The sequence below is a fragment of the Notolepis coatsorum genome, assembly GCF_963971535.1.
Source record: "Notolepis coatsorum genome assembly, chromosome: 17".
Taxonomy (NCBI): domain Eukaryota; kingdom Metazoa; phylum Chordata; class Actinopteri; order Aulopiformes; family Paralepididae; genus Notolepis; species Notolepis coatsorum.
The window spans coordinates 52,405,597-52,428,131 of record NC_140181.1 but is presented as its reverse complement, the minus strand read 5'-3'; the positions used below and the strand labels follow the sequence as shown (position 1 = coordinate 52,428,131).

General features: G+C 42.6%; 1 protein-coding gene across 3 annotated transcripts in view; it reads right to left on the bottom strand.

Moving 5' to 3' along the window:
- mib2 (MIB E3 ubiquitin protein ligase 2) overlaps nucleotides 1–22,535 on the bottom strand; it is a 185,510-nt gene that overhangs the window by 8,573 nt on the left and 154,402 nt on the right. For all 3 annotated transcript variants that reach the window (XM_084332644.1, XM_084332643.1, XM_084332645.1), the window contains 2 exons: nucleotides 11,957–12,083; nucleotides 9,996–10,250 (listed from right to left, as the gene is read on the bottom strand). In XM_084332644.1, the coding sequence (XP_084188770.1) occupies nucleotides 9,996–10,250; nucleotides 11,957–12,083 (382 nt within the window). The remainder of the gene's footprint in view (nucleotides 1–9,995; nucleotides 10,251–11,956; nucleotides 12,084–22,535) is intronic.

Sequence of the window (22,535 nt, the reverse complement as noted above, 5' to 3'; positions counted from 1 at the left end):
AATGCAAATGAGCTGCTGCTTCCCAACGCCGGGCTAAGATCAAACTAGGCGTTGCAGATCAAATATGAATTCAGATCCAGCCATTGCATATCCTATAATCTCGCCTAAGATTTAGTCAGAAACACATTTTGGTGAATCGTTTAGGTGGAAAAAGAGAATGGTTACTGCCAAAAATGGAGCTGCCATTTTGTACACATGCATTTTTTTCTCTCTCACACACACACACACACACACACACACACACACACACACACGCACGCACGCACGCACGCACGCACGCACACACACACACCTTGGCAGGTGCCCAGGTATCGTTGAGAAGAGCTGCAGTATTTGGGGTCATGCAGACCAGTAAGGATGTCCTTCAATGATGCCATCATCATATCAGGGCCAGCAATCATCAAACTACTACTACTACTACTACTACTACAAAACACCTGCAACGTGATCTGAATCTATCAATAAGGAAAATGTATATCAGTAAACTATCTGTGTTGTATTTGTAGCTCACTCAACAGCAACAAAGACACAAACACACTTTATATTTATTGATAAAGGATTTGCACTACAACTCGTACACCTACTGTAAATTGTACCTAAATTGCACCTCATCCCATTTCTGCCTTGCACTATATAGTATTGTATATTAGTACACTGCACAGTATTGTATATTATATGGTAACACAGTTACGTCTATTCTGCATCGAACATTGTACATATGTCTAAACTGAACACTGTGACCTCATTTCTTTTTTTACTTCTAATTTACATGCTATACTATGTTATTTTATTTCATACTTATCTTGTCTTGCACAGTCTCTGGAGCGTAACAGTAAGAAGCATTTTGTATAAAAGTATTCTGTACTTCTGTATGACAACTATTAAAGGAACTTGAAAACTTGAGTTAATGGCCTCAATCTCTCATCCTCTACTCCAGTGTTTCTCAACTGGTGGGTCGCGACCCAAAAGTGGGTCGCGGGGCCATTTTGAGTGGGTCGCGGATGTGTGTTAAAAAAAAAAAAAAAAAAAAAAGTAAAAAAAAAAGTTTTTTTTTTTTTTTTTTCACTACCTATCTTTGTGAAAGTGGCTTCTCAGCTCTGGTCCAGCTGAAGACAAAGTGGGGGAACAGATTGGACATTGAGCATGACCTCAGAGTTGCTTTGTCTACCATCACCCCAGACTTTGAGACTCTTGTCAGGAGCAAACATCATCCCCAGTTATCCCATTAGTTCCCTGCATGTTAACACTTTGACTGCCATGAAACGTCTTTTCACGTCATTGCTGGCCATGCTCAAGTTGCCGGGGGACGCTGTACAGCGTCCTTATATCAATATTTCAAAAATCTGCGATCGGATTCATTTGTCCCCTCCGCTGGCCTGAGATCCACCAGCAGGACCCACTGAGCTCTCTGGCGGTTCAGGAGCGCCATCTGGTGGCCGATCGGCGCAATCGCCAAACAGGATGTTGAATAGAGGTTGTCCTAGACGACCGTAGTACTTCCGGCGCTCGCTATAGGTCCCGCGACTCTGGCTCGTCACACTACACAGTGATCGATTGCCAATAACTCGATAAACAACATGATTTGGACGTATATACCATTATACAAGCTGGAGATGGACCGGGTAAATTTACATCCCATAATGATAAGATTTCAACTCGACGATGATCGCCCAACGGCGCGCGGAGACTGGGGTGAGTTTCAGCGTGTAACGTTACCGTCTTCGATACTAACTGCTATTATCAACATTTGACCCACATTAGATGATTGGTATAACGCTGCCCACGGAATTATAAACGCCCCCTAGCCCATCCGGTCAACATCAGATGACGTGTAGTAACTTCTAGAAGTACGTCTAGTTGGAATTTTTTATATCGCGCTGATTGCCATAAAACTGTATTGCATCATCAATATAATGCATTTGGGGCTATAGATCACGTTCTGGAGAAAGCTGCAGAAAGAGATGAAAACATACTTATACATTAGACCATACTTTACTATGAATATGTGAATGAAAAAGTTTAACGTTGCTACACAATGAACAATACATATAGGACTTTGAATGGGCCCTAATAATGGCAATGTAGCAATAGAATTTAAAAAGTTATAGCCATGCAAAGAAGGGGTACTTCTCCATAGACAAATAGAGCCGGCAACCTATGGTATATCATTAATTTAACCCAAGGCAACCAAAGTGTTAAGCTAAGAAGTCTGCTAAGAAGGATATATTATTTATTATTATTATTATTTTATTTCATTGTGTTTTTAGCCCTTAGTTGCACTTTTGTTGCAACCCCAGTTATCCCATTAGTTCCCCCAAACGTAGGTCTGTTATGTTAAGCTAAGGCTAAGAAGCATATTATTTATTATTATTTTATTTCATTGGGTTTTTAGCCCTAGTTGCACTTTTATTGCAATCCCAGTTATCCCATTAGTTCCCCCAAACTTAGGTCTGTTATGTTAAGCTAAGAAGTCTGCTAAGAAGCATAATTATTTATTATTATTATTTAATTTCATTGGGTTTTTAGCCCTAGTTGCACTTTTGTTGCAACCCCAGTTATCCCATTAGGGGCGACAGTGGCTCAGGAGGTAGAGCAGTCGTCTGGCAATCCGGAGGTTCCCGGTTCGATTCCTGCTCCTCCCAGGCAGCGTGTCGATGTGTCCTTGAGCAAGACACTTAACCCCTAATTGCTCCCGATGAGCAGGTTGGCACCTTGCATGGTTGCCTCCGCCATCGGTGTGTGAATGGGTAAAATGTGAGTAACAAATTGTAAAGCGCTTTGGATAAAAGCGCTATATAAAAAAGCAGCCATTTACCATTAGTTCCCCCAAACTTAGGTCTGTTATGATAAGCTAAGAAATCTGCTAAGAAGCATATTATTTATTATTATTTTATTTCATTGGGTTTTAGCCCTAGTTGCACTTTTGTTGCAAACTCAGTTATCCCATTAGTTCCCCCAAATTTAGGTCTGTTATGTTAAGCTAAGAAATCTGCTAAGAAGCATATATTATTTATTATTCTTTTATTTCATTTTTAGCAATAGTTGCACTTTTGTTGCACTTTTTTGTGTTTATTTCATGTTTTGAAAGATTGCGTATTACTGCAATTTTTTTTTTACATAAATCATAGTGGTTCAAAATTTTGGGTCACAACTTAATGACTAAGGAAAATGTTGGGTCCCGAGGCTAGACCAGTTGAGAACCACTGCTCTACTCCACTCAAAGCTGCACTATGTAGGGGGAGAAATATCCATAATATTCCTTACTTAAAAGCTGAAGATGTATCATTGTATAAAAAGCCCCATAATGGTGTATTTCATTCCATGAAGCCCACTAACATCTATGTCCAGCAATAGAATATTTGATACATCTTATGCTTTTATTTGACTCTTAGTTAAAAATATATGATGAAGGAATATAGTTGTCTATTCATTCAAATGTCCTGCCCCAAAAAATCCCCATACGACAGCCTGAACTCCTTCTCCTGCCCGACTCACCTCCACAGAACGCCGTGCCTCCCTCCTCTGCCTGCAGCGACTCCTGCCACCACGCGGCACCTCCCCTCCCCTCTCTCCTGCACTCCACGCCCTCTTCACCCTCCCCTCCAGCGCTCTGTCTTACTCTCTCATCCTCTGACCTTTGTCTTTACACCGCAGAAGCCGGCTCCGTTCTCCGAAAGGCTTTGCCTGCCACCGCCGCCAACCCAATTTCCCCACTGGGATTATTAATGTACTTATCTTATCTCGCTTAATGCCGTTAACATAACGCATGTGCCGGTCGGTGGACGCTTCTGTTCCCGACGTGCTGTGTGGTGACGTTGGCATGTGCGGTTTTAGAGCGACTGGCGTGTTCCGCGCTGTTGAGATACACAGACATCTTGATATAATAAACCCAGCTTCTCTTGCCTAATTTAACCCCTTCAGTCCAGCCCAAACACCTGAGCCCTCATTTATCAATGGTGCGTACTCAGATATGTGCGTAACCCGTGCGTACGATCATTTCAAAGCAAAGTGTGGGACTTATCAATTTGAACGTGTGCTTGACTTTGCGCGTATATCTACGCATAGCTCAGAGCATGCGTACCTGGCGCCCAGCGGTAGAATATGAATACTGCAACGCGGAAATAAGCTTCTGTGCATTAGTTTGACTGACGTGTTCGGTATGACCCGTAATTCATTATAGTTAATATCAGTGTAAAATTGTTTAATTGTAAAATAGCGACAGTAGTGTAATTATAACGGGCTCACGCACAAACAAGAGGTTGGCCTGCTTGTTTGGCACGTGGGGCGGGGGGGGGGGGGGGGGGGGGCGGGGCAGACGCAGAACACCCACCTCCAAACGCGATTAAATATTGTTTAAAATAAAAAGCGAAATACTATTATTTTGTGTGTCATGTTTCCAAATAAGATTGGTCACAATGAAATGCTTTCTACTTCAATTTGTTGGTTAGAATAGATGATCTCTGTTGAAACTTCACTGAGACTAACAGTCTATTTGTGAGCTCCCGCACAGACGTGATAATGATAATAATAATAATAATAATAATAATAATAATAATAATAATAATAATAATATATAATAATAATAATAATAATAATAATAATAATAATAATAATAGCTTCATTTTATATAGCGCCTTTCAAGAGACCCAAGGTCGCTTTACATAGGGGAAAAAAATAACAAAGTAACAAACATAGTGGACAGAAGCAACATATAAATATGATGATGGAATTCAAGTTCACATTTGTATTGATCACATAGGCAGGCTATACATGGCGTAGGCTACATGGCAGTGAGATTCATTGTTCTTGTATGCTCTCGTATTATTGTTATAGTATATGCTATTGTCAAGAAGGAAGTACATTATTTTCAATCGTGGCTTTAATTCGTAGCCGAGAAGCAGTCTATCAGCTTCATTAATCCCGACCCATCTCAGCCACAGCATAACTGAGACCGGCTATGGAAACAAATCATAAATAGACTACTGTAAATAAAATAGCCTATAAGCAGTGGTGCCCAACCAGTCGACCGCGATCGACAGGTAGACCGTGGGCTGATTTCAAGTAGATCTCGATTAATAAAATTCTATTATTAAAAAAATATTAAAATAAAAATAACATTTTTTATTTTATTTTTTATTTAATGTTGGCCAATATAGCTGTAACTGAATGATGCTAGCCTTATGTGGTCTTATGAGTTTCAGTTCATAGGAAAATACTTTGACTATAATGGTCAGAAGTAAATTAACTGTATATACTCTCTTTTAGAAACTCTGTCTCTTAAACAGTACTGTATATCTTGTATGTCATAAATGGCTGGATGTAACAGTACTGTTTATCTGTATGTCAAATGTTATGATGAATTGAAAATGGGGGACCCTGATGAAAGTCTTTCTCTGGTCTGCCTCCCCTTAACAATTGTGTGTATTGAGCCATACTGTATTGTACCCATTCTGCAATCTGTTAATAAAATGTTCAATCAATCAATCTGTTATGCTTAACATGCAGTACTATTAACTTTACTTAATTTCTAAGATTAGATCATTTAGTTATTTTGAATGTCTGATCTAAAGATAAACAAAGGGTTTTAAAAGTGTTATATTTATCTTCTCTTATAGTACCAGAGAGAAGCTGAGGAGAATCGACCAGCAACAAAAGCAAAATTTTGTTAAATAAAAAAAAAAATATAAAAAAAAAAAAAAAAGAAAAAATATATATATATATATATATATATTTATTTTTATTTATATTTTTTTTACATTTTAAGATTTAACATTTTTCCCTGTGGTATTGAAAATGGTATCGAATATCGATACTTTACAAGGTATCGTATCGAAGTTCAAAATTCAAGTATCGTGATTGTCAGTTGCAATGTGACAGCTCTGTTTACACATCATTCCTATTCCCTTTTAATTGTACATATATAATTTTTGTTTTGATTGTATTGTTCCACTTTTGCTTTGGCAATGTAAACTCATGTTTTCTCATGCCCATTGAATTAAGTGTGTGTGTTGTCTGTGTATGCAGAGTGTGAAATAAATGGGTCATGCTGCCTGCATGCCCGACATGAGAAGTTAGTCTCGTCATTCTTGTAATTGCTACACTACACCGTTACAATGATATATAAAATATCATATTATATTATATACCCATTCAATATGCACATGACAGAAAATATTATATGCCATATAATATGTTCTGTCATGTGCATATTGAATGGGTATTACTAATACTATTAATACTAATACTAGCCAAGAGTAGGTACAATTTTGGCTGGTACTGTAGCTCTCGGCTAGGTGGTAAATTAAAAAGTAGATCTTGGTTCAAAAAAGGTTGGGCACCCCTGTTATAAAGGATAGGCTATAGCAGGGGTTCCCAACCTTTATTCCCCAGAGCCCCACGATTCCTTGGAGACATAATATGATATAGGCTATACTGGGTCTAGCCATTTGAGAATAGGCCAAACGAGGGCCTATAGCCTATAAATATTATTAAATGTTTTCATAAGCGTAAAGATACAAGGACAACAGTTATATTAACGATCAAGTTAGTTTACTGTATGCAGGCTTCGCGGGGCTCCGCGTGACATGTCTGTGCCATGCTGCGTTATGCGCAAATTACTGTTGCATAATGTAGGCTATGCATATATAATTTATATAGGCTATACCTAATGCCGACATCAAAATAGATTTTATGTTTCTACAAATCATATTAAACCATGCAGGTAGAAAAATTACGGAAAATCCGTCGCGATTTGGAATCAAATTGACGGAGAACTTTAATCCCTGGGTAATCGAACCTTAAAAGAACGAAACGAAAAAGGGCATTCATATTCCAGCATGGTTATTATTAATGACACCAACGCCAAACAGTGGTTAACGGTCTTTATTAGTGTTTGCGCTGCCCAGGCAGCAATGGTCTTTAGGAAGTTAATAGATATCATATCCGACATCACCATGTAGCGTGTACAGTACACGTCTGTCAGCCTGTCGCGTATTTCTCCCACGCGTTCGCTCGGTTTAGTCCACTTTTCCACATTTCATGGGGGTGTTTCATTACCGTATAATGGTTAATTACGGGCGGTTCTATATGCAAATACTTAAAATCGTGCACGAGCGCGGAGCGTAGAACAAGTGGCATTTATCAACACAGAGTACTTGCAGGTGTGCGTAGGACCTGTGTACGCACGTGTGATAAATCCAGATTTTTCTGTGCATAGAGACATTCTAAATTCCGTGCTTAACACTTTAGATGCCACGCCCGAGATTTCTCGGGTTTACCCCCCGCGGGTTGAATGCCCATCACGAGAATACTCGTTTAAAAAAAAAAATTATTAGCGATCTGAAATCATATTGCATCAAGCGAGCCTACCGTTGGAGATCCAGTCACCCCAGGCGCTCAGATGTGAAAAAAGCGCCCCCTATCGTCTCCCAGATGGTAAATCACCCTTTTGGATTGGACTCAATGAAACTGAATGGGAGAAAGGATTTCTGACTCCACATTTTACTTCTCACTGATGTAACCGGGGTCTACCAGAGTTCATTCTGGAGCCTTGGTGCCGCGGCGAATATGTGTTTTACTGTATACACGATGGATCAATCAAATGAGCGATTTTTTCGAATGCCGATCGGAAATTGGAATAAACCATTTGGATACCATCTGATCTCAGGTAAGGAATCTATGTTATCAGTCTTAGGATAATCACTCGTTTTCACGGATATATAAGCGTTTCCCCTATATGTGATATGGCTGTTTTGACTGTAAAAGCCATCAGGAAATAAGAGCAGCGATTATCAGCGTACGGCACGAGCGTGCGTGCACACACATATACTATCGATTATCTAGCGTTTATTTGAAAACTATTCATAAATAGGCCGATAAATGACAACGTTCTAGAATATTCCAGTAAAAGACGATTATCATAGAATGTGTTTTTTTTTCCACGAAAACGAGTGATTTTCAAAATGCTATCAAACTGAAATGAAGCGATAAAAAAACAATCTGCTTTGACAATGTTGACTGGAAAATGAGTCTTTGATAAGCGACGGGCAGATTAGACACATAGCCATAATTTAAAACATAGATTAGGCGATATTAACGTTAACATTGGAGTGGATTTGGGCATTCAAGGGGGTAAAAAGGAAAACACGGCTGGCTCTCAAAGTGTTAAGAACGGAAATAGAACACTTTCTACGCATTGTTCCCAACCTGACTTATCGTGGAAAATGCCTTTACACTGTAACCCCATTATTTCACAACACGACTCCCAATGACCTCTGCATTCCTCTTCCTCCCTGGTTTTATTTACGCTTTCTCAGCTTGGAAAAATCCTCCAGGGTTAAAACAGTCTGCTTCCCGCTACTATAGATGGCCTTGTGGGGTGGGGGGTGGGGGGATTGCCATACAATGTAGGGAAAGAAAAACCACCATAGAGTTCTTTCAAAGTGACGTCTCTCAAAATTCCAGGAATATTCCAGGAATCCTAGGACCAACTGGCCATATTCGCACATGAATATGAGACCCTGGTCCCACCTTGACATAAGAGAAAAATGGCTGCCGTGTGCTATGGCCAATGGAAACCCTGTGTTATTGACCCCTCCCCCACCACTGTCCTGCCATATCTACCCAATGTTTACCCAACACAAGCTCCCACCTCCTCACCTCACCACCTGCGCTAGTTCCCCATCTGCCTTCCTCATATCTACGATATGTTTTCACACAGACACATCTCCCTTCCACTCCACCTGACCAGCTGTGGCCTTATTTACCCCATCCTCCCTCCCATCTGCTTTTATTCAAACCCCACCCACCTGTCCCACCCACACACACCTCTGTCTCTCTACAACCTAACCTGCTACATATCATCACCCTTCCTTACTCCTGCCCTCTGTCATTATCTCTCTCTCCAGCTCCTTTCTCCTCATTTAACCTGCGTTTACTCTCCTTCCATCCATCTTACTATCTTTTAAGCACTGCACACTGTGACTTGTTGGCTCATCAAACACCAAGACTGTTCTGTGACAATTCCTTCAAAAAGGTACCTAAATCTACTAGCAGATGAGCTGCATCAGTTATTCAGCCGTTTTTTATGAACAACATTTCAATAACATAAACAAAAACCTTATTTGTTACCTCATGTACCATTTTTCCTAAACTTTCCAGGCCTGGAAAGCAGAATCTTTTTTCCCCATAACCTTTGGAACCTCGAGTAGAATCATCTTGTTTTCTCCTCTGCTCCTATTCTCTCCACCAGACTCTGCAGTAGAGTGTGGAGGAGCCCTCACCCCATCACCCCCATTCTCTCCCCCAGGGTTGCTGCCAGGGTTTGGTGCGGGTGAGAACCCTGGCTACTCAGCTGCCAGGGTTCTCACCCGCACCAAACCCTGGCAGCACATCACCCCCACCCTCATCCACCTCCACTGGCTCCCCATCAAATCCTGCATCACCTACAAAACCCTCCTGCTCACTTACAAATCCCTCCACCTCAGTACCTCACTGACCTCCTCCACCCCTACACTCAGTCACGGTCCCTGCGATCTACAGAGACTGGTCAGCTCTCCATTCCCCGAACCAGACTGCGGACCTTTGGGGACAGAGCTTTCAGTGTGGCAGCTCCCACCCTCTGGAACTCCCTCCCCGCAGAACTCCGCAACGCCCCAACTCTCGACTCATTAAAAAAATAAAATCCTCAAAACCCACCTCTTCAACTTGGCCTTTAACCCCTAATTTACCACTTTGTATGTTGTGTCTGTCCACTATGTTTGTTACTTTTGTTTGTTTTCCCCCCCTATGTAAAGCGACATTGGGTCTTTTGAAAGGCGCTATATAAAACGAAGTTATTATTATTATGATTATAGACTCCTCCTACGTTCCCCCTCCCTCACCCCTCTCTCCTCCTTACCCTGCAGTAGAACATGGAGGACCCCTCACCTCTCACCTCTGTCTGCTCCTTACCCTGCAGTAGAACATGGAGGACCCCTCACCGCTCTGCTCCTTACCCTGCAGTAGAGTGTGGAGGAGCCCTCGCCCCTCTCCTCTGTGCTGCTGGTGCCCACCGGCGGGCTGAGTGGGGCGTTGGCCAGCTGCGCGCGGCTGAGGGCCACATGCATCGCTGTGTCTCCATCCTCATCCTCCACGTTAACGTGGGCTCCCTCCGCCACCAGCAGCAGCAGCAGCTCACTGTGGCCCTGTGTCACCGCCAGCTGCAGCGCCGTCTGGTTCCGCTTGTTCCGGATGTTGACGTCGCAGCGGCCCTGGGGAGGAGAGGGGGAGGAGAAGAGGAGGGGAGAGAGTTGAAAGAAGGGTAACACGTCGTTACATAATAATGACTACCAACAGGTAAAAACATCAGGGAAGCCAACTCGCTAGATATCTTCAAAAGACAAAGTAAAATCTCTTTACTCAGGCATTTAAATTAATTAAACTTGATATCTTGACACAAATTGTATTTTACCTGCACTATTCTTATTCTGCCTACTTGTATGCACTTCCTGTCAAATTCATGTATCAGTTAAAATTGTATCTCACTACCTCTTATGCACTGTAATTTAGTTAAGAGCGATGCACTTCTCTGTTGTAATTTAGAACTGAACTTTAGTTCAGTGTAATTTAGAACTGTAAAGAAATTCAAAGTTAAGAGCGATGCACTGCTCTGTTAAGTTAAGAGCGATGCACTGCTCTGTTGTTCTATAAGGTCATTTAGAACTGAACTTTGTAAAGAAACTCAACTGTTAACTCATTGAACACCAAAAATTAGATTTGTCGTTTTTCAAAGCCAACCACTAAGTGCCAAAAACGAGATTTCTCGTTTTCTTTCCAGTTTTTTTTCATTTTTATTATTATTCTAAACAGTCACACGGACCTTGGTGTGTGTTCCTGGGACCTTTATTGATCCTGTTCTGACTAGGGCTGTAACGATGCATCGAAATGCATCGATCCTAATGTGACGATTCAACTGCATCGATTTGAAAATGTTATAATCCATTATAATCGAAATTAAAAAAAAACTACAGTACTGCATCATTTTACTGTCTTTTCTATTTTACTAACAATTTTATTGCACTTTTTTTACTCTTCTATTTTATTATTTGTATTACTGCCTATTTTTAAACTGAATCAAACCGTAAACAGAGAGGACTATTGGGATGTTAGATCCTAATGTGAAAAACTGTGATTTTCTTTACCTTGCTGCAACTTTTTTATTTTTTTTAATCTTTTTTTATGCTCGCTTTATATCTACATTTACATTTAGTCATTTAGCTGACGCTTTTATCCAAAGCGACTTACATGTTCTGTACGACAAGCCATCTGTAACCAATGATGTTTTATATGTCTGCACTTTATGCTCATCTTATGCCTGTATTTACGTTACTGCTGTGAAGCACTTTGAACTGCAATTTCTGTATGAAAAGTGCTATACAAATAACGTTATTATTATTATTATTATATTACCAGAACGTTTACAGACGCATTCATATTAGGATATTATTTGGGGATATGCAAGTATTCTGATTTAGCGCACATAATAGGCAATATCCTGTTTATGATGGTTCTTCCTTGTCCTTGGTGCTTATCCACTTGTTGGCTGCTTTTATTTTCAGTTATTGTTCTTAGGCTCAGTACATTTGTCCTCAGTACTCATGTTGGCTACTTGCAAATGTTGCTGATACAAAAATAACGCTGCATGTGACTCTGCTAAATGCCTCAACTGTAATGTACATATCTATGCAGTCTAACAGAATATCTGTCCATGCCCCGATGAATACCAGTATGTTTGAAATGCGTAGGCGTGTCCGCTTGTGTCGACATGACTTTCAAAAGAGCACCTTGCCATCATCCGATAACAATCTTTATATGGTTTATACATAGAGCACACAGGTATGTTTCTATGTTCTATTTTATCTCATTAAATCCTATGTAATTGGATAAGCAGGTATTTCTACTGTCATCTGAGGCTCACCTCTTTGATGAGGATCTCGGCAACATCGTGGTGGTTATTGAGGGCAGCCAGGTGCAGGGCCGAGAAGCCATCCTCCTTCTTAACGTCTACCAGCTGCCGAGCCCTGGCCAGGATCTTCTCTGTGGCCCTGCAGGACGACAACAACAACAACAACAGAGGGCACAGGGTTCAGAGAGGCTAAGCCAAGGTTCACACCACGTCAATGAGTTGTCATTTCCATTAAGAGGGTTCCCACTCATTTTCAAAACTCAAAGACTTCTTACTCTTTGCCTCATACATTTGACTATAGTACACAATAATATTTCACATACACAAGACTTTTAGAAATGTACAACTTGCTGCTGGTGAATTTCAATACTTTCGCCTATTATTTTAGGAAATTATTTAAAAGACTGATTGATTGATTGAAAAGTGTATTAACAGATTGCAGAATGGGTACAGTACAGTACAGCTCAATACATACAATTGTTAAGGGGATGCAGACCAGAGAAAGACTTTCATCTTGTTTACATCAGGGTCCCCCATTTTCAATTCATCATAACATATATGACATACATGACATACAGATAGACAGTACTGCTACATCTATACATTTATGACATATCAGATTTGCAAATACAGTACTGTTTGTGATACAAAAAGTGTCCAGAAAAAGAGTTTATATACATTTGACGTAGAAACTGTACATTTGGGGAGGTTGTGTGGGGTTGGGGACGACGACACTGTACATTGGAATACTGACAAAGCCATACTTGGTCATTTACTGTACAACTGGGTTAGGACATTTGTAGGGGCCAGTTTCGAATTGCAGTCTCCCGTAGGTGTTCTTTGAGAGTGTTTTTGAAAGTGGGTAGTGATTCACATTCCTTTACAGCTTTGGGTAGGGCGTTCCACATTGATGTGGCATAATTGCGAAACGTGTTTAGTCCCTTGTTTGAGCCGAATCTGGGTTTAACATGATTTGTGGAGCTCCCTCTGGTGTTGTGATCGTGGTATTCACTGACCTTTGGGAAGTATTTTGACATGTACATGGGTACCTTGGTCGCGTAGTGTATCTTGTAGACCAGGCCCATTGCAAGTTGCTGTACTCTGTCGTCTACTCTAAGCCATCCTAGGTTGTCAAAGTGGGCAGGGGTGAGGTGGGTTCTAGGAGTAAGGTCAAGCAGTAGTCTGACCAGTTTGTTTTGAGATGTTTGTAATTTTGTTTTTAGCGCCTTTGAGGTGCTTTGGTACCATGAGGTGCACGCATAGTCATAGTACCCTTGAATGAGTGCTCCTGCCAGAGTCTTCAGGGTATTCTTGTTTACCAGAGAGGAGATCCGGTACAAGAATCGAGTTTGTTGGTTGACTTCTTTTATTACATTGGATGCCATTTTGTCACAGGAAAGATTAGCCTCTAGGATGGAACCCAGGTAGGTAATTTCATCTTTCCTTGTGACAATATTGTCACCCACTGTAACCGAGAAGCCGTCGGTCTTGCTGAGTTTGTTATTTGAACCGAAGAGACATTAGTGGTTTAGCCAGCCTGAGCACCTCAGGCACAGTAACCTTTAATCTGTAGATTTGTAGTCGATCCCAACTCCGCTAAAGGCTTTGAGGTGAGCACAACAAGAACTATCTATATAAAACAACAAGGGCTCTCACACTGTGAAAGGATGACAGTGATATTGTGTCTTCAATTCTTTATCACACAGAGGCAGATAAGAGTTGCCTCGCTGTACACAAACGATGGCTTGACCTCTAAACATCCGTTTCTTATCAGAAGACAGATCAGTGCTAGTTCATCCTTTTAGAGTGGAAGAGCCTGTGGAGTTTGCCACCTTTAGTATTTAGCCTGCCTGAAGATCTCAGGCTTCATATGGTTTCAAAACAGCTGAATGAAGCAGAGAGGATGCTACATTTAATTTCATATCAATCAATGATAATATATTTTAAAAGCTTGAGAGAAGCGTGCATAGACCAGCAGGAGGGTCAAGTATGCTGTTGATTTGCGATCAGAGGACTGAGTTTAACGGACTTCCCTAACTCTATCCCGTAAAGGTCATCTGATGATGTGGCATACAGTGCTGTCATCCTATTTACACAAGGAAATGAACGTTGCCACAGAGCAAACAATCGCACAGAGCGCGGGAACCGAGCGAGGGCCCAGATTGGTCTGTGTGACATACGTTTTAGCAGCCGGCTTAGCAGGCATCTGGACGCTGACACACCACCAGGACGAGAAGGAGTCAACGGATCCAAGGCACAGCGCAACAAACCAGGATTATTACAAAGCTCTGACACGAGACACAGTCCGACCTCCAGATGCCAACTACATTAAATGTTTTTATCGTCTTTATCCTATTGTGTGACACGTTTATATCTCAGACATACCCGGAATCATAAACCACTGTAATCCGTGTAGCGTGAACACTGTAATGGTTACCCTTTAACCAGGAACTCATAAACCACATGATCCTCTGACATGATATGGGCCCACATTAAAGGATGCCGCAACCGTTGTGTGTGTGTGTGTGCATCACGCACTGCGTGGTTACAATGTGTCATATAACATTAAAAAATAAATCAAGTTCAACAAAATGTCCAATTGAGTGATGACAACCGTGGAACCGTGGGGGAAGAGTACCAGTTGAATTTGAGGATCTTGTGGCTGTACAGTTAAGTGGAGGGTTCTGAGTCGACTGTTAGTCAGACTGTTAGTCCCCCACCTGCACGACTGTTAGTCCCCCACCTGCAAGACTGTTAGTCAGCCCCCCACCTGCACGACTGTTAGTCAGCCCCCCACCTGCACGACTGTTAGTCAGCCCCCCACCTGCACGACTGTTAGTCAGCCCGCCACCTGCACGACTGTTAGTCCCCCACCTGCACGACTGTTAGTCAGCCCCCCACCTGCACGACTGTTAGTCAGCCCCCCACCTGCACAACTGTTAGTCAGCCCCCCACCTGCACGACTGTTAGTCCTCCACCTGCACAACTGTTAGTCCTCCACCTGCACGACTGTTAGTCCTCCACCTGCACGACTGTTAGTCCTCCACCTGCACGACTGTTAGTCAGCCCCCCACCTGCACGACTGTTAGTCAGTCCTCCACCTGCACGACTGTTAGTCAGTCCTCCACCTGCACGACTGTTAGTCAGTCCTCCACCTGCACGACTGTCAGCCCCCCACCTGCACTACTGTTAGTCCCCCACGTGCACTACTGTTAGTCCCCCACCTGCACGACTGTCAGCCCCCCACCTGCACGACTGTTAGTCAGCCCCCCACCTGCACGACTGTTAGTCCCCCACCTGCACGACTGTTAGTCCCCCACGTGCAATACTGTTAGTCAGACTGTTAGTCCCCCACGTGTACTACTGTTAGTCAGACTGTTAGTCCCCCACGTGCACTACTGTTAGTCAGACTGTTAGTCCCCCACGTGTACTACTGTTAGTCAGACTGTTAGTCCCCCACGTGTACTACTGTTAGTCAGACTGTTAGTCCCCCACGTGTACTACTGTTAGTCAGACTGTTAGTCCCCCACGTGCACTACTGTTAGTCAGACTGTTAGTCCCCCACGTGCACTACTGTTAGTCAGACTGTTAGTCCCCCATGTGCACTACTGTTAGTCAGACTGTTAGTCCCCCACGTGCACTACTGATGGTAAGGAAAGATGGGATGTGATGGTCGTGTCTAGTTTCTTGTTAAAAAAGTGTATCAACATGTTGCCGACAGCTGATTCACAAAGAAACAGATAGTTTGCAGTAGGTTTTCATACAGTTTCTATAACCCTTAGAGTTGCTGTTCAGCAGTGTTGGATGACACCCCTTGTCCCCCATACTGTGGCTATCACGTTGGGGGCGACAGTGGTTCAGGAGGTAGAGCAGTCGCCTGGTAATTCAGAGGTTCCCGGTTCAATTCCTGCTCCTCCCGGGCAGCGTGTCGAAGTGTCCTTGAGCAAGACACTTAACCCCTAATTGCTCCTGATGAGCTGGTTGGCACCTTGCATGGTTGGCTCCACCATCGGTGTATGAATGTGTGAGTGAAGGGGTAAAATGTGAGAACCAAATTGTAAAGCGCTTTGGATAAAAGCGCTATATAAATGCAGCCATTTACCATTTATCAATTTATGTAAACTTTGACCGGTTTTAAAAACAAACAAGAAAAAAACTCAAGCCCATCAGAGGCTGTCAATAACTTTTAGCATAAGCCTAGAAACTACTACAGTAACTACTAACACAATCCACTTCAGCGTGCATTTAGCAAAGAAGGAGCAACCATTTCTGGTAATTACAACACCATCACTCTTGACTGATCCATCTAGTTATTGGTAGAAGCTGTTACATGATTACACTGTGTGTCCCAGCTGAGTGGGGGAGTGGGAACACTGTAATTAGTTATGAGTCAGGGTCGGGATGGCTTTACTGCAGCCTTATTTATGATGGCAAACTCTCTGTGGACAGAGTTCCCAGGCGCATTAGTAGCACATCACTCATAGGTTCCATATGCAGCACTGGACACAGGGCTGGTGGGGATGCATGATGGTATGGAGGTATGGTCACGTACTGTATGGCCTGGCACCCTACTCTGGGCTACCTTGTTAAGAGATGGGGAACAGTCTGTGTGTGTGGATCATTGGTACCTGCAGTGCAGATGATTTGGAAGAGGGTGTGCGTGTGTGTGTGTGTATGTGTATGTGTGTGTGTGGTGGAGGAATTGGAGCAATCATGCCTGCAACCCACCAATTCCTTTCATTACGACTGCAACCCCCCTTCAAATATAATATAATATATATCCCGCCTCTTAGTCCTTCTGTAGCATCTGATTGGAGTATTTGTTAGTCAGTTATTTGTGCCTACCTCAGCACCCCCCTCCCCTCCCCTCTTCCCCTCAGATCTCTGCATAATTTCCATAATTGCCCCTCCTGTGTGTGTCCTCATGAATATTGAGATCTGGTGTTCTGAGGGGCAGTGCTCTGGTAACGTGAGCTCATGCATCACGGCTTAAGGGCATCTCCAGCATGCCAGTAATCACTTCATTCTCAAGACCCAAGAGTTCTCCTTGTTCTTTTCATAAGGCACGTCCTAATCAAAGGCTTGTCGTAAAAAAATTAATAAAGCTAAACAAACAGCGCATTTAGCTGACGGCAATCTCGACTTTGGAAATGGAAAAATAAATACTTTGTGTTTGAGAAGCTGAGAGCAATCAGTTGTGCGGTCGTGTGATGTCTGTCTGGGTGTATTTGTAGTGTGTGTGTGTGTGTGTGTGTGTGTGTGTGTCTCAAGAGGACAGCTTGATCAAGAGGCACTGCATATGCATCATCTCAGGACTGTGTGCAACTGTGTGTGCCTCAAGACTGCTAGACTAAAAGATACTGTTTATGCATATCAAGCGTGTGCGTGCGTGCGTGCGTGTGTGTGTGTGTGTGGACAGCAGGCCTCTGGCTGCGAGCCTGGTGACGAGCAGGGCTGTTTATACTGGACCAGAGACACCATGTGACAGAGAGGCAGAGAAGTGGGGAATAGAGAGATGAGTATGACGAGAGACTGCTGGTGGAGAGAGGGGGAGAAAAATGTCCCTGCATATTTTTCTTTCACACAGAATTCACAAGCTGCTTTGTTTGTCTTGTCCTGTGCGTCAATCTGCCTGCCTGCCTGCCTGCCTGCCTGTCTGTTCTGCCTGTCCGTCTGCCTGCCTGTCCTTCTGTCTCTGTGTGTCCATCAGTCGTCTGCCTGCCTGTCCATCTGTGTCTCTGTGCGTCTGTTTTGCCTCCCTCTCTCTTCCTAGGAGCCAGGAAAGCTCAAGCTCTTCTTTTTCCATTTCCTCAAACTACAAAAAAAGTAGTTTTGACTCCAATAAACAAATGTACTCTATTGGGAAAGCCAATAGGAAGGGGCTGCTGTGTGAGAATTCCAAAAATCTCCAACCAAGCTAAAGACCAGCATCGGGATGAGAAGCTCTCCTTGAGAAAAGGACAACAACTGAAATTACAATGTAAAAATGTGTACAGTCAAGACCACAGCAATGTTTCCATTACATGGTGGCCTCCCACTGCCGGAAACCTGCCCCCACAGCTACACACATAAATTATGTAAAGGATAGTCCACATTTTTAAGAAGCCCATCTGATTTGGCAGAAACTTTATCAGTCTTTCCAGTCTATATCAAAAAAGTCTATTATCAGTCTAATTCCTATTTCTTTTTAGATATTGGAAGCAGAAAATGTTAGTCTGTGTTAGCATCATTCTAAGCATGCTAGTGGAAGTCAGTGGGAGGCATGAAGCTGATCATGAATATTGCTATGTAGAATGCTTCATATCCTACATTGACTTACACGATCATACTTAGCATGATGCTAACAAACGCTAACATTTTCTTCTTCCAGTATCTCAAAAACCAAAACACCAGTGCTTTTTAGATGGACTCAAAGGACTCCCAGTTTGTGACAAACCAACTATGAAAGACGAAAAAGATTGTGGCTTATTACTCACCCTAAACAAATGTCATGGTATAAATATGGTGTAGTCTTCAAGAAGCCCATAAAAAGGTACGGGAAATTGGACTTAGAAAGACACTGGTTCTTGCATTGAAAACGAGCACCATTCTCCACTGGTACGGGAAACACTGGTAGAAATCATTCAGCTTGTAAGCCTTGTATCTCTTGTATTGAAAAGCATGTGGTTTAACTGCACTGTATGAGCAGCAGGCCTGCTGACAGACTGCAGGAGGAAAGTGAGCCAATCCTCACTCTTCTTCTTCTCTCCCACTCTGGTGCAGTGACTCCCTGCACGGCACATATGACACTTGCCAGAACAGATAAGTCATTTACTATGTGGGTTTGTACCACGGCCCCGGCTCTCCTTCAGGGTGGGGGTGGGGTTCTAGGTAAGGTTGGTCCGGTGAAGGTCTACCACTGTGATGAAGGGAATCTGGGTCACAGTTGCTACAAGGACTGGATAACGAGGGACTTGGTATGAAGTTAGGAGCGCGGGCTTGGCACTTAAGTAATGCTTTCCCAGAAGGTATTGCGACAGTAAGGTAACATAAGCACAGCACACAATACTATATTTCAAATACCATGGTTAGAGAAATACTAAATATAACACTCATTTCAATGATTTGCAACCTTCTTTATTTGTGTGAGTTTTCTTGACTGGAAGTAATGTTTTAGACTAGGTTATAGTCTATACATTTCCAGGGGTTTGCTGGCCATTTGGGAACCCTACTGTAATATAAGTACTGCTGTGGTACATGGAAAACAGAGGATACTAGCATGACAGAAAACTGGCCACAACTAGCATGACGGAAAACTGGCCACAACTACCACTGTGACTTATGGAAACCATATCCAGGTTTCCTACACATTATTGTAAATACATTCCATGACATGCAGCATATTTCCATGACCTACAGTATGTGGGTCAACATTTTAAGTGCCATTTTCAAGATTATACTGTATACCATATAGTGTCCATAATGTCCATGTTCCATTATTTCTTTAGAAATGTCAGATTTTTCCATATTTAAAAGGAGAACACGGCAGTGTCAGAGAGGTACTGACCGCGATTCAAATAAATGCAGTAGACAAAAGGTTGAGACATATCTTTGCATCGAGGCTACAGTACCTTCCATCACACACTTTTCCAGGTTTGCCAACAGTAGAAAGCTCATCAGAGCTCATCAGTGTGAGGACATTCAGTCCATGTGTCTGTATGACATGGTTCCTGCTCAGTGCCCAGCCAGGGCAGCAGTGGCTTAGCTGATAATCTAACATCCCTCGCCTCAGCACAATCCAGTCGTGAGACTGGAGCCTTTGTGACAAGTGTCAGTCACACCGCCTTGACGTGGGGCCTGTCAGCTCCAGCCTCCAGCAGCTCAGTGGAGATGATGCCAAAACCCTGACTTCCTTTTCCACAACTATTCCTCTTTCAGATACGGTGACTGTCTGGGTTTTTAAAAAGGCCTATTCTGATGCACCAAATGGATTCCTTTCAAGTTTTCATTTTCGAGATATTATAAGCAGATGTCAGCATTTTGTTCGCAATGCTAGTGCAAGTATATGGAGCTTAAAACCATATTTGAATGATTACACAACCTTCCACACAGCCTCACAGAACACCTTCCACACAGCCTCACAGAACACCTTCCACACAGCCTCACAGAACACCTTCCACACAGCCTCACAGAACACCTTCCACACAGCCTCACAGAACACCTTCCACACAGCCTCACAGAACACCTTCCACACAGCCTCACAGAACACCTTCCACACAGCCTCACAGAACACCTTCCACACAGCCTCACAGAACACCTTCCACACAGCCTCACAGAACACCTTCCACACAGCCTCACAGAACACCTTCCACACAGCCTCACAGAACACCTTCCACACAGCCTCACAGAACACCTTCCACACAGCCTCACAGAACACCTTCCACACAGCCTCACAGAACACCTTCCACACAGCCTCACAGAACACCTTCCACACAGCCTCACAGAACACGCCCAGATGAACTTTCCCCCCCCCCCCCTTCATTTAGCTTTATTGTAATGTCCCATCAAATGCTACTCTCCTTTTTTGACAAGCGGAGCATCTTCTTCAGCTCAGCATCGGGGCACTGATGTTTGGACAAAGCCGTGTCTAAAGACAGCTGTGATTGGTAGATCATAATGTAAACCATTATTCTACAAACAGTCAACATACCCTTATAGAGGGGAATTTGGATTAGCGAAAGATGTGTTGACTCCGAATTAGTTTTTTCTTTAGTCTGGCATAGATTAAATTCCCCGGCGCCTACTGGATCTGGTTTGGGAGAGGTCAAGGCAAGAGTGTGGGATTTCCCCCCTATCTTGTTATTAGCCTTGGACAGGCAGAAGAGAGTTAAGCAACAGAAAAACAGAGGGAGCTTAAAAAATAATAATAATAAAAAAAGAAGCACAGAAAGACAGACGGATTAAGGGACAGACAGAGATGGAAAGATAGTGAGAGATATTAATAGGAATGAGCCAAAAGAAAGATAAAGAAAAACAAGAGTGAAAGGAAGGAGAGGAGATGGAAAAACAGCAAGAATGAGAGAGAGAGAGTCTATCATTCTGTATAGGAGCAGCATTGAGCTGAGCCGTCTCTCACCAGTGGTGTCCAGTGAGGGGGAGTGTGATGTTCTCGCTCGACACATGGGGAGATTCCCACACACATAAACCCTGCTGGCACCAAGACCAGCTCCCACGTTCATTAAATTCCATCACTTTCCCCTGACACATTCCACGATCGATATATGTGCCCACTAGGGGTGTAACGGTACAAAGAAGCCACGGTTCGGTACGTACCTCTGTATTGGTGTCACGGTTCGGTACAAGTTCGGTACAACAGGAAACAATTTTTTATAATTATTATTATATATTTATAATAATTATTATAATAATAATTATTAAATATAATAATATTCTATAGGCTTGCCGTAGTAGTCAGTGATACTGGTGTCATTCTGTGTTCAGGCATCCACTGAGTAAATTAATTGCCTACTGCCCCTTTAACAACAACTTAGTTTCAGTTTCACTAGTAGAGAGGATTTAACTTAACTTAAAGACTAGAGAACAGATGACATGTTACACAACAATGGTAGAGGATTATCAATATTTTGGATTTAAACACAGTAGCAGCAACTGGAGAGGAGCTCAGATGATCTGGTGGTATGTAGTGCTTTTTTTTCTTTTCGATCAGCTGTGAGAAAGTCTGCGGTCCGTGGGAGAAAGTTGATGTGTGTGTGTTTTTCCATTGGTTACCATTATTGGGCGAACAAGAACACTAAAGAAAACTGCAAAATTGTAATGACCATGCTGTGTTAAACATTTAATTAATTCATCATGGTTTTGTTTTAGGGACAAATAGGCTGTATAAACAGGAGAGGAAGAGGGGAGAGCCGAGTGCAGAGTGTCAGTGCGCGTTGTTAATTCTGTCCGCTTGTCATCGTGCCTAAGCTTCAACGTTTTATTCATCATCTACATTTGGCAATACAAGCTTAAATGTTAAAGATCAATGTAAGCCAGTGTAAAGTAAAGTAAAGATATTGAGTAGATTTGTAAAATGTGCAACCCTACTTTCACCTAGTGGTAAGACGTATTCTTCGTATGGCTGCACGTACCGCACCGTGACGGCCGTACCGTAAATTCGCGGGACGAATACACGTACCGTTACACCCCTAGTGCCCACTGAGGTACCGTGTGATGAAATGTAAAGATAAATACATGTTGAACACACTATTTGAATAAGCTATTTTCCCTGTTCTTGTATTGGCTGCAACTATCATGAGACTCTTGTGAAACTTGAATTGTGTTACATAGGTTAAAGGTGCAGACTTTCCCAGGCTTTGCTGAAATCCAGATGGTTTCTCTACGGTAGGGACCCTGAATTATCTGTGTGCAGCTTTCAAACAACTTTCAAGTCTCACTGAGTATTTTACACCCCTTTTCAACATCAACAGCAGCGTGTTTGGTAAGGTAAGCTGATATCAGCTAAAACATACACTGTATACACCTACCAACACAAAATGTGTTAAAGATGGGGGTAGGGCAAATCTCTGGTAATGGTGAGAGGTCAAAATTAGAC